At 39.2% G+C, this 22,957-nt stretch overlaps 3 protein-coding genes across 4 annotated transcripts; 2 read left to right on the plus strand and 1 right to left on the minus strand.

The window, feature by feature from the left end:
• Positions 1–112: 112 nt before the first annotated feature.
• On the plus strand, positions 113–5,283 carry LOC126598837 (nucleotide pyrophosphatase/phosphodiesterase-like). Its single transcript, XM_050265196.1, has 12 exons — positions 113–352; positions 482–573; positions 2,227–2,290; positions 2,390–2,512; positions 2,665–2,757; positions 2,867–2,996; positions 3,134–3,215; positions 3,300–3,432; positions 3,605–3,810; positions 3,898–4,023; positions 4,130–4,439; positions 4,800–5,283. The coding sequence occupies exons 1-12, from the start codon at positions 146–148 to the stop codon at positions 5,103–5,105; spliced, it is 1,872 nt and encodes a 623-aa protein (XP_050121153.1). The 5' UTR covers positions 113–145; the 3' UTR covers positions 5,106–5,283.
• A 666-nt stretch (positions 5,284–5,949) lies between these two features.
• Positions 5,950–19,985, plus strand: LOC126598838 (probable inactive purple acid phosphatase 27). The gene is made up of 13 exons (XM_050265197.1): positions 5,950–6,152; positions 14,171–14,177; positions 17,073–17,158; positions 17,326–17,395; positions 17,497–17,619; positions 17,730–17,822; positions 18,007–18,136; positions 18,238–18,323; positions 18,424–18,552; positions 18,681–18,886; positions 18,988–19,113; positions 19,231–19,540; positions 19,662–19,985. The coding sequence occupies exons 1-13, from the start codon at positions 5,950–5,952 to the stop codon at positions 19,965–19,967; spliced, it is 1,875 nt and encodes a 624-aa protein (XP_050121154.1). The 3' UTR covers positions 19,968–19,985.
• A 309-nt stretch (positions 19,986–20,294) lies between these two features.
• Positions 20,295–22,943, minus strand: LOC126598841 (uncharacterized). 2 transcript variants are annotated; one of them, XM_050265201.1, is made up of 7 exons: positions 22,454–22,935; positions 22,175–22,361; positions 21,825–22,075; positions 21,547–21,661; positions 21,372–21,464; positions 20,803–20,946; positions 20,295–20,672 (listed from the first exon to the last, which is right to left on the minus strand). In XM_050265201.1, the coding sequence occupies exons 1-7, from the start codon at positions 22,807–22,809 to the stop codon at positions 20,550–20,552; spliced, it is 1,269 nt and encodes a 422-aa protein (XP_050121158.1). In that variant the 5' UTR covers positions 22,810–22,935; the 3' UTR covers positions 20,295–20,549. The 2 variants fall into 2 exon arrangements, with proteins under 2 accessions (XP_050121158.1, XP_050121159.1); XM_050265202.1 differs by lacking the exons at positions 20,295–20,672; positions 20,803–20,946 and adding an exon at positions 20,963–21,096 and having other exon boundaries at positions 22,454–22,943.
• Between the last annotated feature and the right edge of the window lie 14 nt (positions 22,944–22,957).

Here is a 22,957-nt window from a genome sequence, read left to right on the forward strand (position 1 = left end):
ATAGCAGAAAATAGAAAATGAAGCAAATGGTACTAGTACAGCAAAGACCAAAAAAAAAAAAAAAATTAGTGCTTTAGGTCTGCTATGAAATTGTGTATAAATATAGCTAAGAGTTAAGACATATGAGACCCAAGCATACACAGATATGGAGAGCTTCTTTAGCTTCTTGTCTCTGAAAGCTGCATTCTTGTTGATTTTCTTAGTGAATTTCTCAGTAGGTCATAAACATTACAGGAATAAGGAGGGAGGTGATGGAGTGCAACCACTTTCCCAGATTTTAATCCACAAAACCGTCCATGCGATTCACGAAAAGGCTTCTGTTCATGTGTACCCTGTAGTTCTTGGCACCACGGTAACGTCAGCAACTACTTCTTGAGTATCGTCAATTTTGTATCATATTTGTTCTTGACATTGATGAATGTTGTACGAATAGTTTTGTTTGGAATATAATGATGTTTTTTGGTTCATTTTCTGTTTGCAGGGGAAGGATTATGAATGGGTAACTGTGAATGTTGTTAGTCCTAATCCTTCTGCTAATGACTGGTTGGGAGTCTTTTCTCCAGCAAAATTCAAGTAATGTGTAATTTTGCCACTCTCATAATTATTAATCAAGTTCTTTTTTTTTTCTTTTCTGTATATATTAGTGTGATAGGTCAACTTTCAGAGGTTTAATTTAAGCCCTTAGATTTTTATAGGGTTGAGATCAAAATATTCAATTCAACATATATTCTTGGGCATTGTTGTGTGTGTGAAATTTGTGTCTACAGTTTAGGGTTATTAGCTTACACTTTCGGTTTGTGCTCCTTTTAATGATCTTCCACCTTCTAAGAATCTAATATTTTGGCCGTTTAATTCAAGGCACAAATGAGCTTCCCTCTCTTACTTATTTGATACATATATGTAGCCAATTATTCAATACTTCTTTTATGGTATGTATCACTTAGTAGTCTAGGAGATCAATGATTTGATCTTATATGTGGGAATCTTTTTGCAACGGTAAAATTTTGCATCAAAGTCGTACAGATGAATGAGACATAGCATTGTAGTGGGAACCGAAGTTTAAAAAAAAAAAAAGTTACTCGCACATATCAAACTGTTATTGACAATTAATAATATGATATACACTTACTGTGTTTGCTGGCGTGTTTCAAACTTTCATTACAACATAAGCATTTGAAAATCCAATTAAGGGCAGTAACGGGTTGTGCGCGGCCTATCCATTTATATTGATGTTGTGTTGTGTCAACTGACGGGTTGATTAACTCGCAAAATGACATCACGCATACTATTTATCTAGAAAATTAATATTATTTTTAATTTATTATTATAATATTATATGACTTTCCATAGCGTCGTATACTCATGGGTGGTTCGGTATGAGATACCATACCGAAAATAGTATCCCGAATTCCAAACCAAAATTTTTCAGGACGAGAATTTGAAGACCAATCCCAAACCAAATTTTCGGGAATCCCAAAATATTTTTGGGATTTCGTAATAAATCGGGAATCCCAAATTTAAATATGAAATTTTGAATTGTTGTTCAAATATATAATTCAAGAACACATTCATGAACTAGGAATAATGTCATTTCATTCACACTACCATTTAATCTAAAACTAGCATGCCTGATTGTTTTTATCAGAGTCAAAATTCAAATTAATTAAACCCTTTTTGCAATCTGTTGAGAGACAAGAAAATGAAGTCTTCTGAAATCATCAGCCATGACAGCAGCAATAATAAAATCCAAATGAATATCAAACAGAATATGAAAAATATGCAAGGTGTAGGGCATTCCAGGTTGCGGAGCATGAATTAGAAACTACTAGCATCAATTATAAAAGAATAATATATATATATATAATATGTATATATATATATAATAATTAATATTATATATTTTCGGTTCGGTATGGGATTCTCGAAATATCGAGAAGCCAATCCCGAATCCTGTACCGAAATTTCGGGATCGGTTCGGGAATTTCGGTTTGGGAAATTTTTGGTTTGGAATCGGGATTTTTTCGGTTCGATTCGGGATTTTCGGGATTTTTTTCCACCCCTACTTCATGCATATTCCGAATCATGTATTGAATGTCGTGCACATATTTCTTAATTGTTCTTTGTTATTTTACTACATTATCTTCTTTTTTTCTTCCACTGCATATTTTTAGATAAAGCTTGTATATTAACTAATTAATAAAACAAGTCAAATTATGTTTATGGCAGTGCATCAACTTGTCCATTCACAGAAGATTACTATGAGCCATATCTATGCACAGCTCCTATCAAGGTAAATAGTTGTTACTTTACTTGGCCTTGTTGCACTTCAAATGCTCGAGAGCTATTCTCCCACTGAACTCAAATCTTGTTGCTTTATCATTTCTTGCAGTACAAGTATGCCAACCACTCCGATGCTAACTACAACAAGACAGGCAAAAACACTTTGTATTTCCGATTGATCAATCAACGGGCAGATTTCGCATTTGCATTGTTCTCCGGCGGGTTGTCAAGCGTGAGTCCATCCTTGTTTCTTCTCTTTCAGTTACTCTAGTTGCTCCAAAAAATGTTTTATATCGTTACAACATTTTGAATGTTTGAACTACTAATAGTTGCGCTCAAGTGTTGTTAATTGATTCTGAGTATATGATTTTTTGTGTAATGCAGCCGAAATTAGTGGCAATTTCTAATGCTATAGTTTTCGCAAATCCGAAGGCGCCTCTTTACCCTCGTCTTGCCCTGGGGAAGCACTGGGATGAAGTACGTTTATGTTCCGGTCATAGTGATAAACTGCTCCATTTGTTTTGAAGCTATGTAGGATGTACCTGTGAAACTGAGTTCCTATAAATATTGTTTTATTCTTTTGCAGATGACAGTAACCTGGACAAGCGGCTACGACATCAGTGAAGCTGTACCGTTTGTTGAGTGGGGTTTCGCAGGAGAAGCTCGAACTCGATCCCCAGCAGGAACATTGACTTTCCCTCGAGGGAGCATGTGTGGTATGAATCATATGATCAATCTAATTTCAACAACAACAAAGCTAACTTTATATATAAGGATTTGTGAAAAGAGAGAGACAAATTGAAAAAGAAAAAACAAATGTTGTGATCAATGAAGTTCTTGTGATAATTTGCAGATGAACCGGCGAGAACAGTTGGTTGGCGCGATCCTGGTTTCTTCCACACAAGTTTTCTGAAAGATTTGTGGCCTAATTCAAAGTATGCAGCTTGAAAATCATCACATTTCATGAGAAATGTTTGTTCTGTCCTGAAGGCTTTAGTATCGATTGATTGTTTATACAGGTACACTTACAAGCTTGGTCATAGATTATACAATGGTTCCTATATCTGGAGCAAGACGTACAATTTTACGTCATCCCCGTATCCAGGACAGGACTCGTTACAGAAGGTTGTCATATTCGGTGACATGGGAAAGGTAAATTCAAGAAAATGAAAAACTAGCAAGCTTGGTGGAGATGTTGAATGGACAATGAAAATTTTTCTACAAAACTTTACATGTCACATTTAATTTCTGCAAATGTAGCTGCAAAGATGTTTATCTTTGTTCGTACAAAACAAAGTTTCACATTTCCTCGCACGAATTTCAGGCTGAGCGTGACGGTTCAAATGAATACGCTGATTACCAGCCCGGCTCACTCCTTACCACAGATGCACTGATCAAGGACCTGGATAACATTGACATAGTTTTCCACATTGGAGATATGCCCTATGCCAATGGATACATCTCACAGTGGGACCAGTTCACATCTCAGGTGGAACCCATTGCATCAGCTGTGCCCTACATGGTTGCAAGGTTTGCATTGCTTATCCTATCCTTGCTGATGTGTTTGTATGTATAAGTTCACATTTCTGAAACTTACATGATGATTTGCTCCAACAGCGGCAATCACGAACGTGATACACCAAACACCGGAGGCTTCTATGACACGAATGATTCAGGCGGTGAATGTGGTGTGCCGGCTGAGACCATGTTTTTTGTTCCTGCTGAGAACAGAGCTAAGTTCTGGTAAATAACATCAAATGACTATGTGCCTTACTATTGTGCCTTGTTACACAAGAAAGATTTTTGGGAAATAAGAAATGTTATTTTGTTTGTACCTGAATCATTACAGGTATCAAACAGACTATGGAATGTTCCACTTCTGCATAGCAGACACTGAGCACGATTGGAGGGAAGGTTCTGAGCAGTACAAATTCATTGAAAAGTGCCTTGCAGCAGCTGACAGGAACAAACAGCCTTGGCTGATATTCGCCGGTCATCGAGTTCTCGGTTATTCCTCCAACTCTTGGTATGGCATGGAGGGTTCATTTGCAGAGCCTATGGGAAGAGATGACATGCAAAAACTCTGGCAAAAGTACAAGGTGGACATTGCTTTCTATGGCCATGTCCATAACTATGAAAGAATATGCCCCATTTATCAGGTAAACAAAAGACAACAGCATTTTACTGAGAATTTCCTGCAACCTATATTTCTTTAATAGCAATATTTCGGACAATAGAGTATTAGACGATCAGAACTACACACCAGGACCAAAACGCTAAGAAAGCAACCCACCTTCCCCTTACTTAAATGGATTAGAAGGAACCTAGCCTCTGATAGAACGCCCTGTCCCTCCAAACACCCTCATCACCCAAAATTTATTGGCCAAAGTTTATTAGGATATGTGAATGAATAACACAATGTGGCCAAAGTTTATTAGGATATGTGAAATATTTTATAGTTTGCCAAGTTCTGCTTAACTAATATTGATTCTTCATCGTCTGATGCCGGTGTTTTGCAGAATCAATGCGTAAACTCGGAAACATCCCACTATTCAGGGACGGTGAACGGAACAATCCATGTAGTTGTTGGAGGAGGAGGCAGCCACTTATCAGCTTTCAGCACACTGAAGACAGTTTGGAGCGTTTACCAAGATCTCGACTTTGGATACACGAAACTCACAGCATTTAACCACTCATCACTTCTGTTTGAGTACATGAAGAGCAGTGACGGCAAGGTCTATGATTCCTTCACAATCTCAAGGGATTACAGAGATGTTTTGGCATGTGTTCATGATGGCTGTGAACCAACCACTTTGGCTTCATGATCAAGTTTTATCTAATTAATTACACTATTTTCTTTTCTAATCAAGCCAATTTTTTAGCTTGGAAAAGAGATTAGCCATTTAATTAGTGAAGCTAAATAAGTTGTGAATGCAAGAAGCAATTGCCAGTGCGCTTTCTGGTTATTTTCTATTATTGAATAATGAATAATTCCTATTTTCATGTTTAAGAAGTTTCGCATACTGCCAGTGGTCGATTGCCAATTCTATATTCGATCATAAGACTTCTCAATTCATAACTTTCCTCGTTTCAAGTAAACAAAAAGAAAACACGCAATGGGTATCCTCATTTCTTGCGTTAGTATACTGACTTGCAAGAACATTCAAGCACTTTTCTTTTTCCAAGAAAAACATCAAAATTGATTAATTATTATGAAAGTAACACCTATACTACTTAAAAGATAAAAAATGATTTAGAAACTTTAGTTTAAAAATTGCTAAAAGAGGCTAAAAAATATTGTGAATTTTGCTATAATTCTTGTAATCTTAGGCTTTCTTACTTGTAAGGCAAGTAAGCTCGATATGTTTAGTATAAATAAAGGCACAATGTAGAGGTTAAATACACAGAATTTTCGTACATCTCTCTTTTCTCTGTGGCGCTGCACTCTTTCTCGTTCAGTTAAATTTAGGCCATAACAGGACTACCTTAAAAACAATGATACAGTTTCTTCAATAAAACTGACCAAACAAAACAATGAGAATCAATAATAATAATAATAATAAGAAAATTAATAAATAGTGGAAATTTAAACCTGGTTTGAAATTGTATATAAATCTGGGTAAGACATATAGTGTTAAGCATATTTGGGTATGACCACTTTTAACAGAGATGGAGGGCTTCAGCTTCTTGTCTCTGAAAGTCACATTTCTATTGATTTTCTTGGTGAATTTCACAGTAGGTCATAACCACTACAGGAATACAGAGGGAGGTGATGGAGTGCAACCACTTTCCGAGATCTTGATCCACAAAACCGTTAATGCGATTGACCAACGTGCTTCCGTCCGTGCGTACCCTGTTATTCTTGGCATCACGTTAACATAAACTGCACTTTGAGTATTGTTATTTGTATCAATGACATTCATAAAATGCAGTACGAACAGTTTTACGGAATGTTCTACTTCTGCATAGCGGACACTTAGCATGATTGGAGGGAAGGTTCTGAGCAGTACAGATTCATTGAGAAGTGCATTGCAACGGCTGACAGGAACAAACAGCCTTGGCTGATATTTGTGGCTCATCGGGTTCTCGGTTATTCTGCCAACTCTTGGTATGGAATGGAGGGTCAATTTTCCGATCCTATGGGAAGAGATGACATGCAAAAGCTCTGGCAAACGTACAAGGTGGGACATTGTGGGCATGTCCATGACTACGAAAGAATATGCCCCATTTATCAGGTATGCAAAAGATCATACCATTTTAGTATTTGACTTAGAAATTCTTAGGAGACCAGAATTACACATTAAGGATATGTCGTTGCACTAAAAGAGTAAGTTCATCTCTTTTGGATCAGGCCATAGGGCCATAGGCCATGTTTTAGCCCGAAATGAGACAAAATCGAACTCCAATGGAGGGTTGGGCTATAAAAAAGAGGACCCACCAGGCCATTTCTCAGCCCGTTGGTCATCAGGCTGGGTATTTTGAGCCAGCCAACCCGTTTAAAGGGGCCCAAGTTATCAGCAGCCCATTTGCTAGCTAAAGTCAGTTAGCCATTGGTTTTCAACTTTTTTAATTTTTTTCCTGTAAAATACCTAAGCTATTTCTACACCATTTCTCACATTACTTTCGCTCTTCCATATTATCTTACCTCATTTTATTTGACACACCATGACCCGGATCAATCTTGAAGAAAGCTCGGGTTTCTTCATTTTTCAATCTTAGAATTTCTTCATTTTCTCCGGATTACTTGCTTTCTTGAGTATAGGGACAAGTTCAAGAAGCTTAGGTGATTTTTCAATAAGTTTGGGTCGTGTTTGGAGGTGGTATGGTGGATGCCTAAAGCCATCTCCAATCGAAGGGGTTATGTTTAGCCCCTGTCCAGATTATAGCCCTATAAGAAACTTTTTTTTTTAGCGGGGGGATTCAATGACTAACAGTCATGGAAGTATGATCTATTTCTTTACACCCAAGTTCGAATTCATGCAGTATGATCCATTTCTTTACACCCAAGTTCGAATCCCTGCTCGTACAATTTTTAATGAGTTTTGGAGTTAGGTTTAATAAAAAAGGCGAAGGCTCTGATAAGACTTTTTATTTGGGATCGATCATATTTTTTTTGTTGACAAACGATAACTGTAATAGATTAAATTGTTAGTTGCAGAAGAAAAGGGATCAAACTCACTTCAAAAATGCATATGTATGATTACTTTCTGCCGCTGAGAGGTAAAAAGCTGTTGTAGACATTGAAATTTCGGTGGCATAAATGTTAGCCATTGCATTAAGATTACATTTGTAAACATTGAAATTTTGGTGAAATAAATGTTGACCATTGTATTAAAATTACAACCTTCATTCACTTCACCTACAACATCCACCAAGTTCACCTACAACATCCACCAAGTTTCACCTACAAACATCCACCAAGTTTCACCTACAACATCCACCAAAATTCACCTACAACATCCACCAAAACAAATGGATGGTGGTGATTCGTTCCCAAAGCCTATAAATAGGCTCATCCATCAAAGAATCAATAAACCAATTCACAAATACATTTCTCTACTCCCAAATTGGAAGAGAATACTCCCCACACATCCAAAATCCTTGAAGCTTTGAAACTCTAAAGCTTTCAAGCATCCAACCTCCCAAATTCAAGCAAATCCCGAAGGATCAAGAAAGTCCTCTTCGTTCTTCGTCAAATCCTTCTTCAAGATCAAGCCCCAACGGCCCTTGAAGAAATTCCTCTTTCAAGATCAAGCCCCAACGGCTCTTGAAGAACTTCCACCAATTCAAGATCAAGCCTCGACGGCCCTTGAAGAAAGTGTTCAACAAATCCACACAACTGTTCATCCTAAGATCAAGCCCCGGCCCTTGAAGAAAGTGTTCAACAAATCCACACAACTGTTCATCCTAAGATCAAGCCCCGACGGCCCTTTTGGATCAACAACATCAACAAATCCACACAACTGTTCATCCTAAGATCAAGCCCCAACGGCCATTTGGATCAACAACATCAACAAATCCACACAATTGTTCATCCTAAGATCAAGCCCCAACGGCCCTTTGGATCAATAACATCAACAAATCCACACAACTGTTCATCCTAAGATCAAGCCACGACGGCCCTTTTGGATCAACAACATCACCAAATCCACATAACTGTTCATCCTAAGATCAAGCCCCAACGGCCCTTTGGATCAACAACATCACCAAATCCATATAACTGTTCATCCAAGATCAAGCCCCGACGGCCCTTGGATCAACAAGCCACCGTTCTTCAAGATCAAGCCCAAAAGCCTTTGAAGATCCATTCATCACTGTTCTTCAAGATCAAGCCCAAAAGCCCTTGAAGATCCGCTCATCATCGTTATTCAAGATCAAGCTTTAACGGCCCTTGAAGAAACATTCATCCTCAAGATCAAGCCCCAACGGCTTCTTGAAGATCCGCTCAAATCCACCTTCAAAGATCAAGCCCACGGCCCCTTGAAGAAACTTCCAACAGTTCATCCAAGATCAAGCCTCAACGGCCCTTGGATCAACGAAACATCCACAAATCAACACCTTACGGAGATCGAATCAGAGGATCAAAATAGAGAGAGATTGTAACCCTAAATCAAAAAACACAAATATTTGTTTGTGCATGTTGTTCTTGTCTCTTTCGTTTCAGGAAATTTTCGTGTTCACAGCTGCAATTAAAAGATCGATCAAAGTTTTGTGATTAGGCAAAGGGGGAGTCCAGGTCTTGGACCAAAAACTTTAAATTCCACTATCTAGTGAATTAGACTTTGATTGGATTAATCCGGAGCTTAAATCCCTATTGCTTTCTTCTACCAAATTGATTGAATTCAACAACTTGCCTTAATTAATTACTCTCAACGTGAGTTTGAAGATTCATTTAAAACATGTAAAATTATTATCTGTCCCCGTTTTATTTGAATAGTCGTTTTTTTTTCTTTAATAAAATAGAGATATTGAAAGTTTCATATTTAGATCAAAACACTTGTTTGAATCTGATGTTGATACTGTAGACGTGAGTCAAAGTCTAGACGAAAAAAAGGGAATGTAAATAGGGTAAATACTAGGAGTCCTTTATTAGGAAGGAAGGGTTTTGTATATATCCTGTTTTTATTTGTTTCCTTGAGAGCTACGGATTATATATGTATTTAGTTCTGAATAAGTAAAATATACAAAAACATTCCCGTACCATTCTTTTTGGCATCGGAGCCTTGTAACCCTAGAAACTACCACTGCTGTGTTTGTTTGACGTGGTGGACGTGTCGCAGCACCTCTGCTGTCGTGATTTGTGGAAGAATTGCAGCGCCTGTTTGGTTGGTTGCTGCCGTGAGTAATATCTTCCAATTGTCGGTACCCTTTCCGTGTGTAAGTCGAGATGGCTGAAGGTGATTCAATCTTGAAGTTGGAGGGTGGTTCCCGTAAACCACTTAACAATCAGGTATTGAGTCCCGTTGTTATTCAGAACGATGCATCTGCTGTGCCAAACACTGTGAAGTTGAATGGATCCAATTACCCTCTTTGGTCCAAGGTATTGGAGATGCATATTGCTGGACGTGGTCGAAAAGGCTTTGTGACATGAAGTACCAAGGAACCTGCTGAGGACAGTACTGAGTATGAGACGTGGGAGACCAGGAATGCCATAGTAAAAGGGTGGTTGATTAATTCCATGGAACCTGCTATCATGGGATTTTTTATTCACTTGCGTACTGCTAAAGAAGTTTGGGAGGAGGTGGCTCGGACTTATTATGATGGTTAAGATATTTCTCAAATTTATGAACTGAAGGTTAAGTCGTTCAGGCTTCGTCAAGAGGGCCGGCCGGTTGGTGTGTATTATGCTGACCTCAAGTCCGTTTGGCAGGAGCTGGATCAACGGAGACCAATTAAGTTGGAATGTGCTGCTGATCTTAAAACACTTCGAGAAGAAATTCAAATTGATCGTGTGTACGCTTTTTTGGCGGGCTTGGATGATATTTTTGATAAAGTACGTAGCGATATTCTACGTACTCAACCGTTACCATCTGTCGAGGAAGTTTTTTTAGTTGTTAGGCGTGAAGCACAACGACATGCCACCATGATGGGTGGGAATAACAACCAAGGGGGACTGTCCATGGCCATGGTCTCTCGGCCACCTGCAACTTCCCGTCCTAACAATTCTTCTAATCATTCTTTCAATTCTTGTCCCTTTACCCGAGAAAACAAAGATGATTTGAAGTGCACTTTCTGTGGTCAAACTCGCCATACTGAAGATACATGTTTTACTAAGCATGGTGTACCTGATTGGTTTCTAGAACTTAAGAAGAAATTGTGGGCAAATGACTGTGGAACAGTCGGATCCAATGGAGGCCGTGCCTCTCTTGCAGCGGCTACACCAACTGCTCAAGAGGCCGGGGCTAGCTCTGGGGATCCTAGTCACACTTTGTTAACTCGTGCTACTCCTGGTGATTCATCCTCCAATACAGGTATTGTGGGGCGTGTTCTCTTAGCCTCCGAAAGTGATCCACATACAGGTTGGATTCTTGATTCTGGTGCAACCGATCATATGACGTATGATAAAACTTTGTTTCAATATATGACAATGTCTCACAGGAAAAGCATAGCGACTGCTAATGGGACTCTTGTCCCCGTGTGTGGCGCTGGCACTGTGCACCTCTCCCCATCTCTCCCTTTACATTGTTGCTTATTTGTTCCATCATTGTCCTATCACTTATTATCAATACCACAAGTCATTGAACAATTGGATTGTGTTGTTCTAATGTATCCGTCCTTTTGTCTACTTCAGGATATTCAGACCAAGGAGATAATTGGGCGTGGCACTAAGAGAGAGGGGTTGTACTATGTTGATGACGTCGTTTCAGGCAGGGCTAATGCGGTTCGAGCGTCACATGCTAGTAGTTTACAGGAAATATGGTTATTGCATCCTCGGTTAGGGCATGCATCGTTTGGATATTTACGGCTTATGTTGCCTACTTTATTTAGTAGAATAAATGAATCAGACTTACATTGTGAAGTATGTATTCTTGCTAAAAGCCATCGTGCTTTGTTTCCTTCTAGTATGAATAAAAGGTCTGTGTCGTTTGAACTTGTGCACTCTGATGTTTGGGAGCCATCTCCAGTTGTTCTTCCTTCGGGAATTAAATGGTTTGTTACATTTGTTGATGATTGCACTCGTATGACATGGCTATATGTGTTAAAAAATAAGAGTGATGTTGGTCTAGTCTTTCGGTCTTTCTCTCAGATGATCCAGACTCAATACTCATCTGTGATTAAAGTACTACGGTCTGACAATGGTGGTGAGTACATTGCTTGTGAGTTGTCCGAGTTTCTTCGTGATCGTGGCATTCTCCATGAAACGACTTGTCCTTATACCCCGCAACAAAATAGGGTTGCTGAACGAAAAAACCGCCACATCTTAGAAACCACACGTGCTCTTCTGCTTGGAGCCTCGGTCCCTAAGATGTTTTGGCCTGAAGCTGTTACTTATACGGTTTATGTGATTAACCGTATGCCCTCTCGGTTTTTGAACTTTCAAACACCTCTTCAAGTCCTCACTCAATATGCTCCAGTAGTGCCGACTCATACTCTCACTCCTCGAGTATTTGGGTGTGTCGCTTATGTGCATATTCAGAAAATTCATCGCACCAAGTTGGATCCGTGTGCCCTCCGGTGTGTGTTTGTGGGTTTCTCACCTCATAAAAAAGGCTACAAGTGTTATCACCCTGAGACTAAGCATATGTATGTCACCATGGATGTGACTTTTTCTGAACTGGAGTTTTTTTATCCGTCTGTGCGTTTATCTTCAGATCACCAGGGGGAGAACACTATTGGTGATCTGGAGTGGTTGGGTCTAGGAGAAGACACAGTTTCATGCAGCACCGAACGTGCTGTTGTACTTTCTGACCGATGTGCTAATGTTGAGGTTCAGGGTTCTGCCATGTCTGAGCAAGTATATGAAGAACATGAAACTGCCGTGTCTGAGCAGTCGAAACAAGGGTCTGCCGCACCTATCCAGCAGACTGCCAAGTGTTTTGCCGAGCCTGGTAGACAGCTGCAGCAGACACATACCGAATCTGTTAATGTGTTTTCCCCTCTCTCTAAATCCAAAGTGTCGTCCAATGAATCTTCTCTGAATACACCTGAGGTAAGTATCGTGGATGATTATGTAATTAACACAAGTGATAATGTGAATGTGTATAGGTTGCCACCAAGACAAAATCGAGGTGTGCCACCTGATAGATTCTCTCCGAAAGGAAAGGTGAAGTATCTAATAGCCAACTATGTCTCATGTGGTGGTCTTGCACCAGAACGCCAAACCTTGGTGAACAATATGGATTCAATTAAAGTACCAACTCGAGTGGAGGAAGCTCTAAAGGATCCAAAGTGGACTCAAGCAATGGATGAGGAGATGTTGGCGTTACAAAAGAACAATACATGGGAGGTGACGTGTTTACCTAAAGGAAAAAAAAAACTGTTGGATGTCGGTGGGTGTTTACAATCAAATACAAAGCCGATGGGTCAATAGACAGGTACAAAGCGAGGTTGGTGGCTAAAGGATACACTCAAACATATGGTGTAGATTATCAAGAAACCTTTTCTCCAGTTGCCAAGATGAATACGGTACGTGTTCTGATTTCTTTAGCTGCAAATATGGACTGGCCATTAAAACAGTTTGATGTGAAAAATGCTTTTCTCCATGGAAATTTGGAGGAAGAAGTGTATATGGATTTCCCTCCTGGGTATAGTGCTTATGGAAATACTGGAGTATGTCGGTTGCGTAAGTCACTCTATGGACTTAAGCAATCGCCTCGTGCGTGGTTTGACAGGTTTACCCAAGTTATGAAGAAGAATGGGTACCATCAGAGTCATTCTGATCATACATTGTTTGTTAAACGAAGAAAAGGTAAAGTGACAACCTTAATCATCTATGTAGATGACATGATTATTACTGGAGATGACCATGATGAGATTTCGAAGTTGCAGAATAATTTGGAAGCCGAGTTTGAAATGAAAAACCTAGGAGACTTGAAGTATTTCCTTGGGGTTGAAGTTGCTCGCTCTTCAAGAGGTATTTTCTTGTCGCAACGTAAGTATGTGTTGGATTTATTAAAGGAAACTGGTATGCTGGGGTGTAAGCCGGTAGACACTCCTATTGTTGAAAAGCATCATCTACATTTGAATCCAGATCAGAAGCCTATTGATAAAGGGAGATATTAGAGACTTGTAGGGAGACTAATTTATTTGGCTCATACACGTCCAGATATTGCATATGCTATAAGTGTGGTGAGTCAGTTTATGCATTCACCGAGTGTAGATCATATGACTGCTGTTATGCGTATCCTAGCATATTTGAAGTCTGCACCAGGAAAGGGAGTGTTGTACAGGAAGCATGGGCATTTGATAATTTAGGGGTTCACGGATGCTGATTGGGTAGGAAATGTAAGTGATAGAAGATCTACTTCCGGATACTTCACTTTTGTAGGAGGGAACTTGGTTACACGGCGGAGTAAAAAACAGAAGGTGGTATCACGGTCTTCAGCTGAAGCCGAGTATAGGGGCATGGCCCATGGCATTTGTGAAATCCTTTAGCTTCGAAAACTTCTCTGGAGTCTTGGGGTTAAGTCAAAGGAAACCATGAAGCTATATTGTGATAACAAGTCAGCAAGAGATATAGCTGATAATCCAGTGCAGCATGACATGACAAAACATGTGGAGGTTGATCGGCATTTCATTAAAGAGAAGCTTGAGAAGAAGATTGTGTCTATACCGTTTGTGAATTCGGAGGAACAACTTGCAGATGTTCTTGCTCATGATGTATGTAGTCGCAAGTTTGATGACTCACTTGTCAAGTTGGGCATGTGTGATATATATGCATCAACTTGAGGGGAAGTGTAGACATGAGTCAAAGTCTAGACGAAAAAAAGGGAATGTAAATAGGGTAAATACTTGGAGTCCTTTATTAGGAAGGAAGGGTTTTGTATATATCCTGTTTTTATTTGTTTCCTTGAGAGCTATGGATTATATATGTATTTAGTTCTGAAGAAGTAAAATATACAAAAACATTCCCGTACCATTCTTTTGATACAAACAATAGGAATTCGTAATTATTCAATACGAACCATCGTGAAACACACTTTATGATAATATTTGACAAAAAAACAAAGTTAAAACTACTTTTAAATTATAAAATCACTTTAAACAACACTAATACGAACATTTCTAATGAAAACGCTTTTCTTCATGCTCTTAAACATCTAAAATTTTGGAGAGCAGCATAATTAAAAATGATAACAATTGCGTTTGGCGTTTCAATTTAATAATAATCACTATGTGATGATAACAGTTGCGTATGGCGTTTCAATTTAATAATAATTACTATGTGAAGAAACACTTACACATTGTAATATATTATTAAATGTCACTCAGTACTACGGTCTAGTAGTATTTCTTTTCACTTGGAACTGAAAGGTCTTAGGTTCGAATCTCGTGGATAACGAATTTGATACCAAATTAGACTGTCCATTATATCATTTAGCCGAACTCCACATCCCCTTAGTGTAAAATATCAATGTACTAAAAAATTAGGGAACTTTAACGAAAAGCACCTGGTACTGTTCACTTTAACGAAAAACCACATTTTTACACTAAAAAGTCAATCCTGATACTATTCACTTTACCCTTTATTTTGTCCTTATCATTAAAACTCAAAGTTTTCAAGCCCTTTTCATTAGTTTTCCTAAAAAAATAAGTAACATATTATTAAATAAAAAACGTTACGCGACTCTGAATCCGTTTCATATACATCCTCAAACTTTTGACCTAAAAATGGTAAGAGGTATTCATCAATTTCCCCCCTGAACTTGTGACTATTGGCCAATTTCCCCCCTCAACTTTAATTTTGGCCAATTTCCCCCCTCAACTCTCATAATTAGTCAATTTCCCCCCTCAACTTTAATTTGGCCAATTTCCCCCCGCAACTCTCATAATTAGTCAATTTGCACCCTACTGTTAATTTTTTAATTTGATCATAATTAAACAAGTGTGTGTAAGAAACTAAATAAGATGTATGTTAATCATTTTCCTATGTCTTTATCCTATTACAAATAGATTAAAATTTAGAATTTTACAATTTATCATAGATAGTATTATTAGTCATAATAAATCAGTATAGAGTAATTTTATTTGATTTTTTACTATACAAAATTGATAACGAAAAGGATTGATGTGTACATTTTTGTATGTGAATACAATTTTCTTTATAAAAGTGAAAGCTAAGTTCAAGTAAATTGCGGAGAATCGAGCTTTAGTGCAAAAATGGCTAGTCAATTCATAATTTTTGACTCCTTATTAAGAATAACCCATTTTATTGAAATATGTCTGATCCATGAGTTTAGAATTATTATTTCTTCTTCTACATGCTTTAAACCCGATTCATAACTTTTTCTTATAATCAACCCATATCACATACTAATTGTATTATGTTTTTGTACATTTTACCCTATATTATGCAGGTGAGTTTATGTTAATTTTAGTACTTTGTTGGAAGTTATTAGAAAGATTGAAAGAAAAAAAAAAGAATAGATGGAAAATTAAAAAAAATTAACAGTAGGGTGCAAATTGACTAATTATGAGAGTTGAGGGGGGAAATTGGCCAAATTAAAGTTGAGGGGGGAAATTGACTAATTATGAGAGTTGAGGGGGGAAATTGGCCAATGGTCACAAGTTCAGGGGGGAATTGATGAATACCTCAAATGGTAAAACTCTTTTCCCACGTGCAGTGGAAAGAATCCAATCAGAATCCAATATCTTAAACACATGCACTAATATACAAACAGACGTATCCTTCCCTTCCCTCCCCTTCCCGCCCTCTCTCTAAAATCCTCCCACAATTCAAATCCTACCCCAATTTTGTCTCCCAATTACAAAAAGACGGTAAAAAAGAAGAAGAAAAAGATTGAAACTTTGTGATATTTCCAGAATCACATATGGAATCAAAGCGTGTTTGTTATCTGTTCGATTCATATAAATAAGGGGTTTTCTCGAATTTGTTTTCATCATTTTCAAAAAACCCAACTCAGCAATGGCGCAAAGTTTTCAACTGTTTGCGATTGTGGTGATTCTGGGATTGACCAACTTAGCGGGAGCTGCCGCTCAGGGCGATGGTTTTGGGGAACAGCCGCTTTCCAAGATTGCCATTGAGAAAGCCACCATCAACCTCTCATCCACCACCTCCGTCAAAGCTTCCCCTTGTGTGCTCGGCTTGAAGGTAACAATTTATTTTTACTGTTTTGATTCAATGGCTGCCAACATTTATGTGTCAAGTTATTAGCTGCTGCTCAATATTTTTGTACACAAATAGATGTCAATGGGAAATAAAGAAACAGCAGATTGGCATTGTGAAAAAATATGGGGTAAAAGTGGATAGTTGAAATAACTTCTATGATCATTTAATTTTGAATTTCATTACAGTGGCTATGTGGGCTTGCACCCAAGTTCGTGTCCCCTTCCCCATAGGTTATATTAGTTAAGAATATCGCCATGTCAAAATAGTTGGGAGCTACTGTAACGTCTTTTATTTGGTAGCCCATTGATTGAATAATCCGTATTTAGTTTTTGCCTTTTGAATGTATTTTTTGTGTAACTGTTGGGTTGGTGTACGGTGACTTTTCGAGTAGATGAGTTTTTGCATGGAATTCAAGTTTTTGAATTCATATGAATGTCTTTTTTATCCATGGAGTTAAGGTGTTGATAATATGTATTTTTGATTCCTACGATTGCAGGATGAGGATACCGAATGGGTAACTGTGGATCTTGAGAACCAGACTCCTACTGGAGATGATTGGGTTGGAGTCTTTTCTCCGGCAAGATTCAAGTAAAGTGTCTGACAACGATTACATAACCTATTTTACCACGAACAATCTAGCTATTGATTCAACTTACTATGCACTATTCTGTGATCGAATCTGCTTTGCAAAATTTGTATGAAGATCTTTGTTTATAACTGTTGGAGATTGAAGTAACGGTGTTTTAATAAGGCAGTGATTCGATGTGTCCGCCAGTGAATGCACCAAAAGAACAAACTCCTTATATATGCACTGCCCCCATAAAGGTTTGTGCTTGCAGTTTGCAACTCTGTAATAGTAAATAGCGGATGAAACAATTTTGTTTGAACATTCCTAACCATTGTGATATATGATCCCTATGCTTCAGTACAAGTATGCAACAGACTCCAATCCGAATTATACAACGACTGGCAAATCTTCTTTGAAGTTTCAGCTTATAAATCAGCGGGCAGATTTCTCATTTGCATTATTTTCAGGCGGGTTGTCGAATGTATGATCATGATTCATTCTTGTGTTCCCATGCTTCCTCATATTCTATTTTGTTCGTTAAAGAATCGTTGTCTTTCTTTACGTGACTGATCCAATACTTGACTGTTGCAGCCAAACCTGGTGGCAGTTTCAAACTCCATAACATTTGCCAATCCAAAAGCACCTGTGTTTCCACGCCTTGCTCAAGGGAAGTCTTGGAATGAAGTGAGTTTATCCTAATTTACAGTTCTGTGTGTTCTTATGTTAAACTTCTTTTTTCAATCGGGATCTTTGGTTGTTTGATGAGAATTTTTTTTTATAAACATCCGAGAATTTGAAGCGTTATGTTGTGGTTCATGTGTCTTTTGGCGTGCTGCGAACTTATATGAAGGTATTTATGTATTTTCAGATGACAGTAACTTGGACAAGTGGCTACGACATCAATGAAGCTGTTCCATTTGTTGAATGGGGTATAGAGGGGCAAGCTCGAATGCGATCCGGAGCTGGAACATTGACATTTGATCGGAGCATGATGTGTGGTATGATTCATTTTTATGTATTCACGACCTTGTCACATTTGCGTGATCTACGGAGACAGATATCTTAACATAAAATTGTTAAACTGCGATGGTTCGTTAAGGTGCACCTGCAAAGACAGTTGGGTGGCGTGATCCTGGCTTCATACACACAAGTTTCCTGAAGGATTTGTGGCCAAACATCGAGTATGCATATAACGATTTCTTCCCTGTTTGTTCTCTTTGCCTTTAAGAGTGTTGTTAACTACGGATGATATCTTCTTACCGTTGTGATGATTGGTTTCAGGCAGTTTTACAAGTTGGGACATCGTTTATCCAATGGGACAATTATCTGGAGCAAAAAGTACAAATTCAGATCATCTCCATATCCTGGACAGGACTCCTTACAGCGTGTCATAATGTTCGGTGACATTGGCAAGGTACTTTCAGTTGTAATTTTGAGCCGTGCCATTTACCGGTTACATAGAACGTCCATTTTGTGGTTGCTTTTACCATCCTGCTAGGGGGTTTTCGGTGTGTGATACATGTTTTCTCCTGCATCTTTCAGGGAGAGCGTGACGGTTCAAATGAGTACAGTAATTACCAGCCTGGTGCACTGAAGACTACCGATCAAATCATCAGCGATTTGGAGAATATCGACATTGTTTTTCATATTGGAGATCTAACGTACGCAAATGGGTACATCTCACAATGGGATCAGTTCACGGCACAGGTGGAACCGATTGCATCAACTGTGCCATACATGGTTGGCAGGTTTGTGGAAGTGTTCATTACATGTTTTCATCATTTTGCTAATGAGATTTATAAAATTGATTTATGATCTCGGCTGATGATCTCGAATTTGTTTCCTGCAGTGGTAATCATGAACGAGATTGGCCTGATTCGGGGTCCTTTTACGACAAAATGGATTCTGGTGGAGAATGTGGCGTGTTGGCTGAGACTATGTTCTATGTTCCAGCCGAGAACCGAGCAAAGTTCTGGTAAATTGCATCATTTCTTGTAACTTGAAGTACTTATACTGATTCTGGAGTATGGGATGCCTGCAGCAGTGTTTTTGCGTGCCGCGCACTTCTAATGAGAATTCTATGAATGAACAGGTACAAAACCGACTATGGCATGTTTCGCTTCTGCATAGCTGACACTGAGCACGACTGGAGAGAGGGATCGGAGCAGTACAAGTTCATCGAGAATTGCCTTGCAACTGTCGATAGACAAAAACAGCCTTGGTTGATCTTTGCCGCCCATCGCATGCTTGGCTATTCCTCTAACTATTATTATGGGCAGGAGGGCTCGTTTGAAGAGCCTATGGGAAGGGAAAGCTTGCAGAAACTTTGGCAGAAGTACAAGGTTGACATTGCCTTTTACGGCCATGTCCATCACTATGAAAGATCATGCCCCGTCTACCAGGTATCAATTCCTTCGGTTTCAAACTCTTTCAGTTTCAGTCTCATCAAACAGTTGTGGATGACTTCCATTTCGTTTCTTTTAATCTCTTCGTTTTTCTTGTCACTCGGGCGCGGTGTTGCAGAGCCAATGCGTAACTTCAGAACAATCACATTACTCCGGCGCTGTGAAAGGAACAATACATGTTGTCGTTGGTGGCGCAGGAAGCCACTTATCTGATTTCAGCCAAGTGCAACCTAACTGGAGTATTTTCAGAGACCACGACTTCGGATATGTCAAGATGACGGCATTCAATCACACGTCGCTCCTGTTCGAGTACAAGAAAAGCAACGACGGCAAAGTCTACGATTCCTTCACCATATCAAGGGAGTACACAGACGTATTGGCCTGCGTACATGACAGTTGCGAAGCAACTACCGCTGCGTCGTAGAATACTTAGAACCCTACAAACAATTTCTTTTTTCGGTTTTTTTCAGTTTTTTTCGGTTTTCATGAGGAAGATATGTTATTTAGTATATGATATTATTTGCTCAACTCTTTATTGATAGTTAAATATGTTAGAAGAGGAATGTAATTACCGATTCGGGTATTAATATTCTCAAGATTAACTTAGATTAAGAAATTTTACCATGCTTAATTATGTTTGTATTCTACTTTCTTGTTTCTTTCCTTACTATTTATGGTTAATTTAACCAAAGGAAGAACAAAAAACTCTTCGAAACGAAAGCAATTTAGGCAGGCGATCCAGACCGGAAAATTGAAAATAATAATTTCATACTCCAGGAGAAAAAGTGTTACTGCAAAAATACATCGAAAGATACTAGTATACATCGATCATCCAACAAGGATGCTCAGCTTTCTTGCAGTGTTTTCTTGCAGTGTTAAGATTACACAAAAATACATCGAAAGATACTAATATACCCGAGAATATGAACGCTACATTGATCCCAATGAGGATATTGTATTTGCTGTGTGTTCTGTATTCCGGTAATTTCAGAGTATCGACTGATCATCAACCAACCATATCAACTTCCGGTACATCAGGTCTGTTTCCTTCATCATCCGGTGAGTTGATTGATGCTACCAAATCGTCAATTTTCAGGGGAGACTGCCGAACCATATTCTGAAACATAATCTGCAAGATTACATTCCAAAGGAATTATCAGTAAAGGTAAAGATTTAAAACAGTTATGTATCAGGATAGTTTTTAACATCGAGAAAGAGTGATTTCCACCAGCATTGCGGAATTACAGTTTTCTACGAACCTTGGAGTAAGTATCTGCAAAAGCACGGGCACGATTGGACTTGCCAAGGAAATGTAAATCTGCCTTCTCAAGCTTCCCATCTACAACACTTAATCCTCCATCACCAATAGCAAAACGAAGAAGACATCCTGAATGCAACCCTGACTGAAAATAAATTGAAGTTAGAACACAAAGGCAAAAGATGTGAATACAACGAGGAAAGAGAGGACAAATGTTACATGTTAGGGTTGTAAAGAACTCAATGACACCAGCCTGTCAGTTAGTCTGGTGGCTTCAGAGTCGTTTACCAGTGACCTGAGATAGAACCGCATTTTCCTCAGGACAACAAGTGCAAGGACCGATTTGGTATTATGGGTTTTGAGCATTGGTGGAGAAAATGTAACTATTGGGTGGGGGTGGGAGGAGACAAGATACGGAAAAAACTGCCATGAAAAGCTAAGCAAAATATTTGTTTTGAGTGAAGCAGAACCGCTCCCATAAAAGCCCTACCATACTTTGCCTGACTCAACTCGCAATTACTAGGTGCAGATATCCATGTTCCTATAATGAAAATTCACCGTAAAACATACCTGTTGTATGAAGTCTGACTCCAAGCAACCAAAGACAACTGGTGGATCATCGGATGTAGTCACATTTCCATCACCTTGCAGCTCCAAAACTACCTGATCACATGGAACCAGAAAATGAGAGTAGAGATAGCCCAACCAACAAATAGAGCAAAGAAGGGTTCGTAATGAAAAAAACCTGTTGATGGCTTGGAACCTGTCCTTTGTTATCTGTGTCAATAACGTACTGACTGCAACTCTCATCCTTCCAGACTAATGCTAATGGGGTATTTCCTGGTTGGTAATGAGCATGCCTAGAAAGAAAAAACAATTTTACATAAATCGTATGTCAAAGAAAGTTTCAACAGCATAAAAAAAATCGAGAAACTACTGTAACAGTGAACCATAGCAACAATATATGACATTTTCACAGATCCATAACAACAAATTTTAAGTAGTATCAGGAAATGAGCTTACTTGTTATAAAACAAAAGACCATCCTTTACATAAGGTACCGCTCCAGCATAAGCCGAGTATAGCCCGCTCTGATCACAGTTATGCACAGGAACAAAGCTGAACCTATACCTATGATAGTGTGACGGAGCCTCACAAGCCCCGGTCTCCCCGAGCTTAGAACTCAGCCAGAAAAACCTAAACTCGGCCGTGCAATCGTACAAAGAGTAACCTCTCCAGCACACCATGTCAATTACGTAGTACGTCTGGTCCATCTGCATTCAATGTACATTCAGCTTGGCATTTTATCAAACATTTGGAGCGCAATTGAAGAAAGTAAATAATCAAAGTTAACCCACAATTGAAATACTTACCTCGTGAAATATACAGTCCAGTATAGAATACGACTGAGCGGAACCCGACCCGTCTCGGCTCCTGGAACCATTGGGAAGAGCCGACGGGAAACGGTGCAGAACAGTGCCGTTTCGTTGCCTGCTGATTGTGGCTCCGTCGGACGAAACGACGAAGCATCGCTTCCCAGATGGCCTCGCAAACACATACCTACATTTCCACAAAAAACCCAAAAATTGGAAGAAATAATTGAAATTATATTGGGAAAAAAAAATTGAAATTTAGAGAAATGGAAAGCGAACCAGTCGTGGGGCAAGCGGTTTGGGACGTCGATCATCCACTCCGGGAGCATGAGCTGCCTAGCGAACCATTTTCGGGCCTCCGTGCCTCTGAGCTTCGAAGCGTTGCGAAGGTCGAATTCGACGTCGGATTCGGACTCCTTGGATTCAGATGCGGATTCGGGTTCGGGTTCGGGTTCGGGTTCCGAGGGTTGTTCATGTTCGAGCGGGAGGGAGAGGAGGGTGGAGGCTAAGCGGCGGGCCTGGAGCTGGACGTCGCGCCGGGCTTGCTCTTGGCGCTGAAGCGCGAGCTCTCGGCGCCTCTGCTGGTCTGAGATCGCCGGTCTCTTGTACGCGCGGCGGATATCGTGCGGCGCCATATTTTGGTGGTCGTCCGAAATTGAATTTTTGGGAACTGGCGTTGTTAAGAAATTTTAAAAACGGTATCGGCAAAACTGTTGGGTTCCTTGACTTTGGGTCAGCCCATTGGATGTGCAAAGCCCATTATCCATGTTTCCGTTGTATTTC

The sequence above is a fragment of the Malus sylvestris genome, chromosome 14 (assembly GCF_916048215.2).
Source record: "Malus sylvestris chromosome 14, drMalSylv7.2, whole genome shotgun sequence".
In the NCBI taxonomy this organism is placed as follows: domain Eukaryota; kingdom Viridiplantae; phylum Streptophyta; class Magnoliopsida; order Rosales; family Rosaceae; genus Malus; species Malus sylvestris.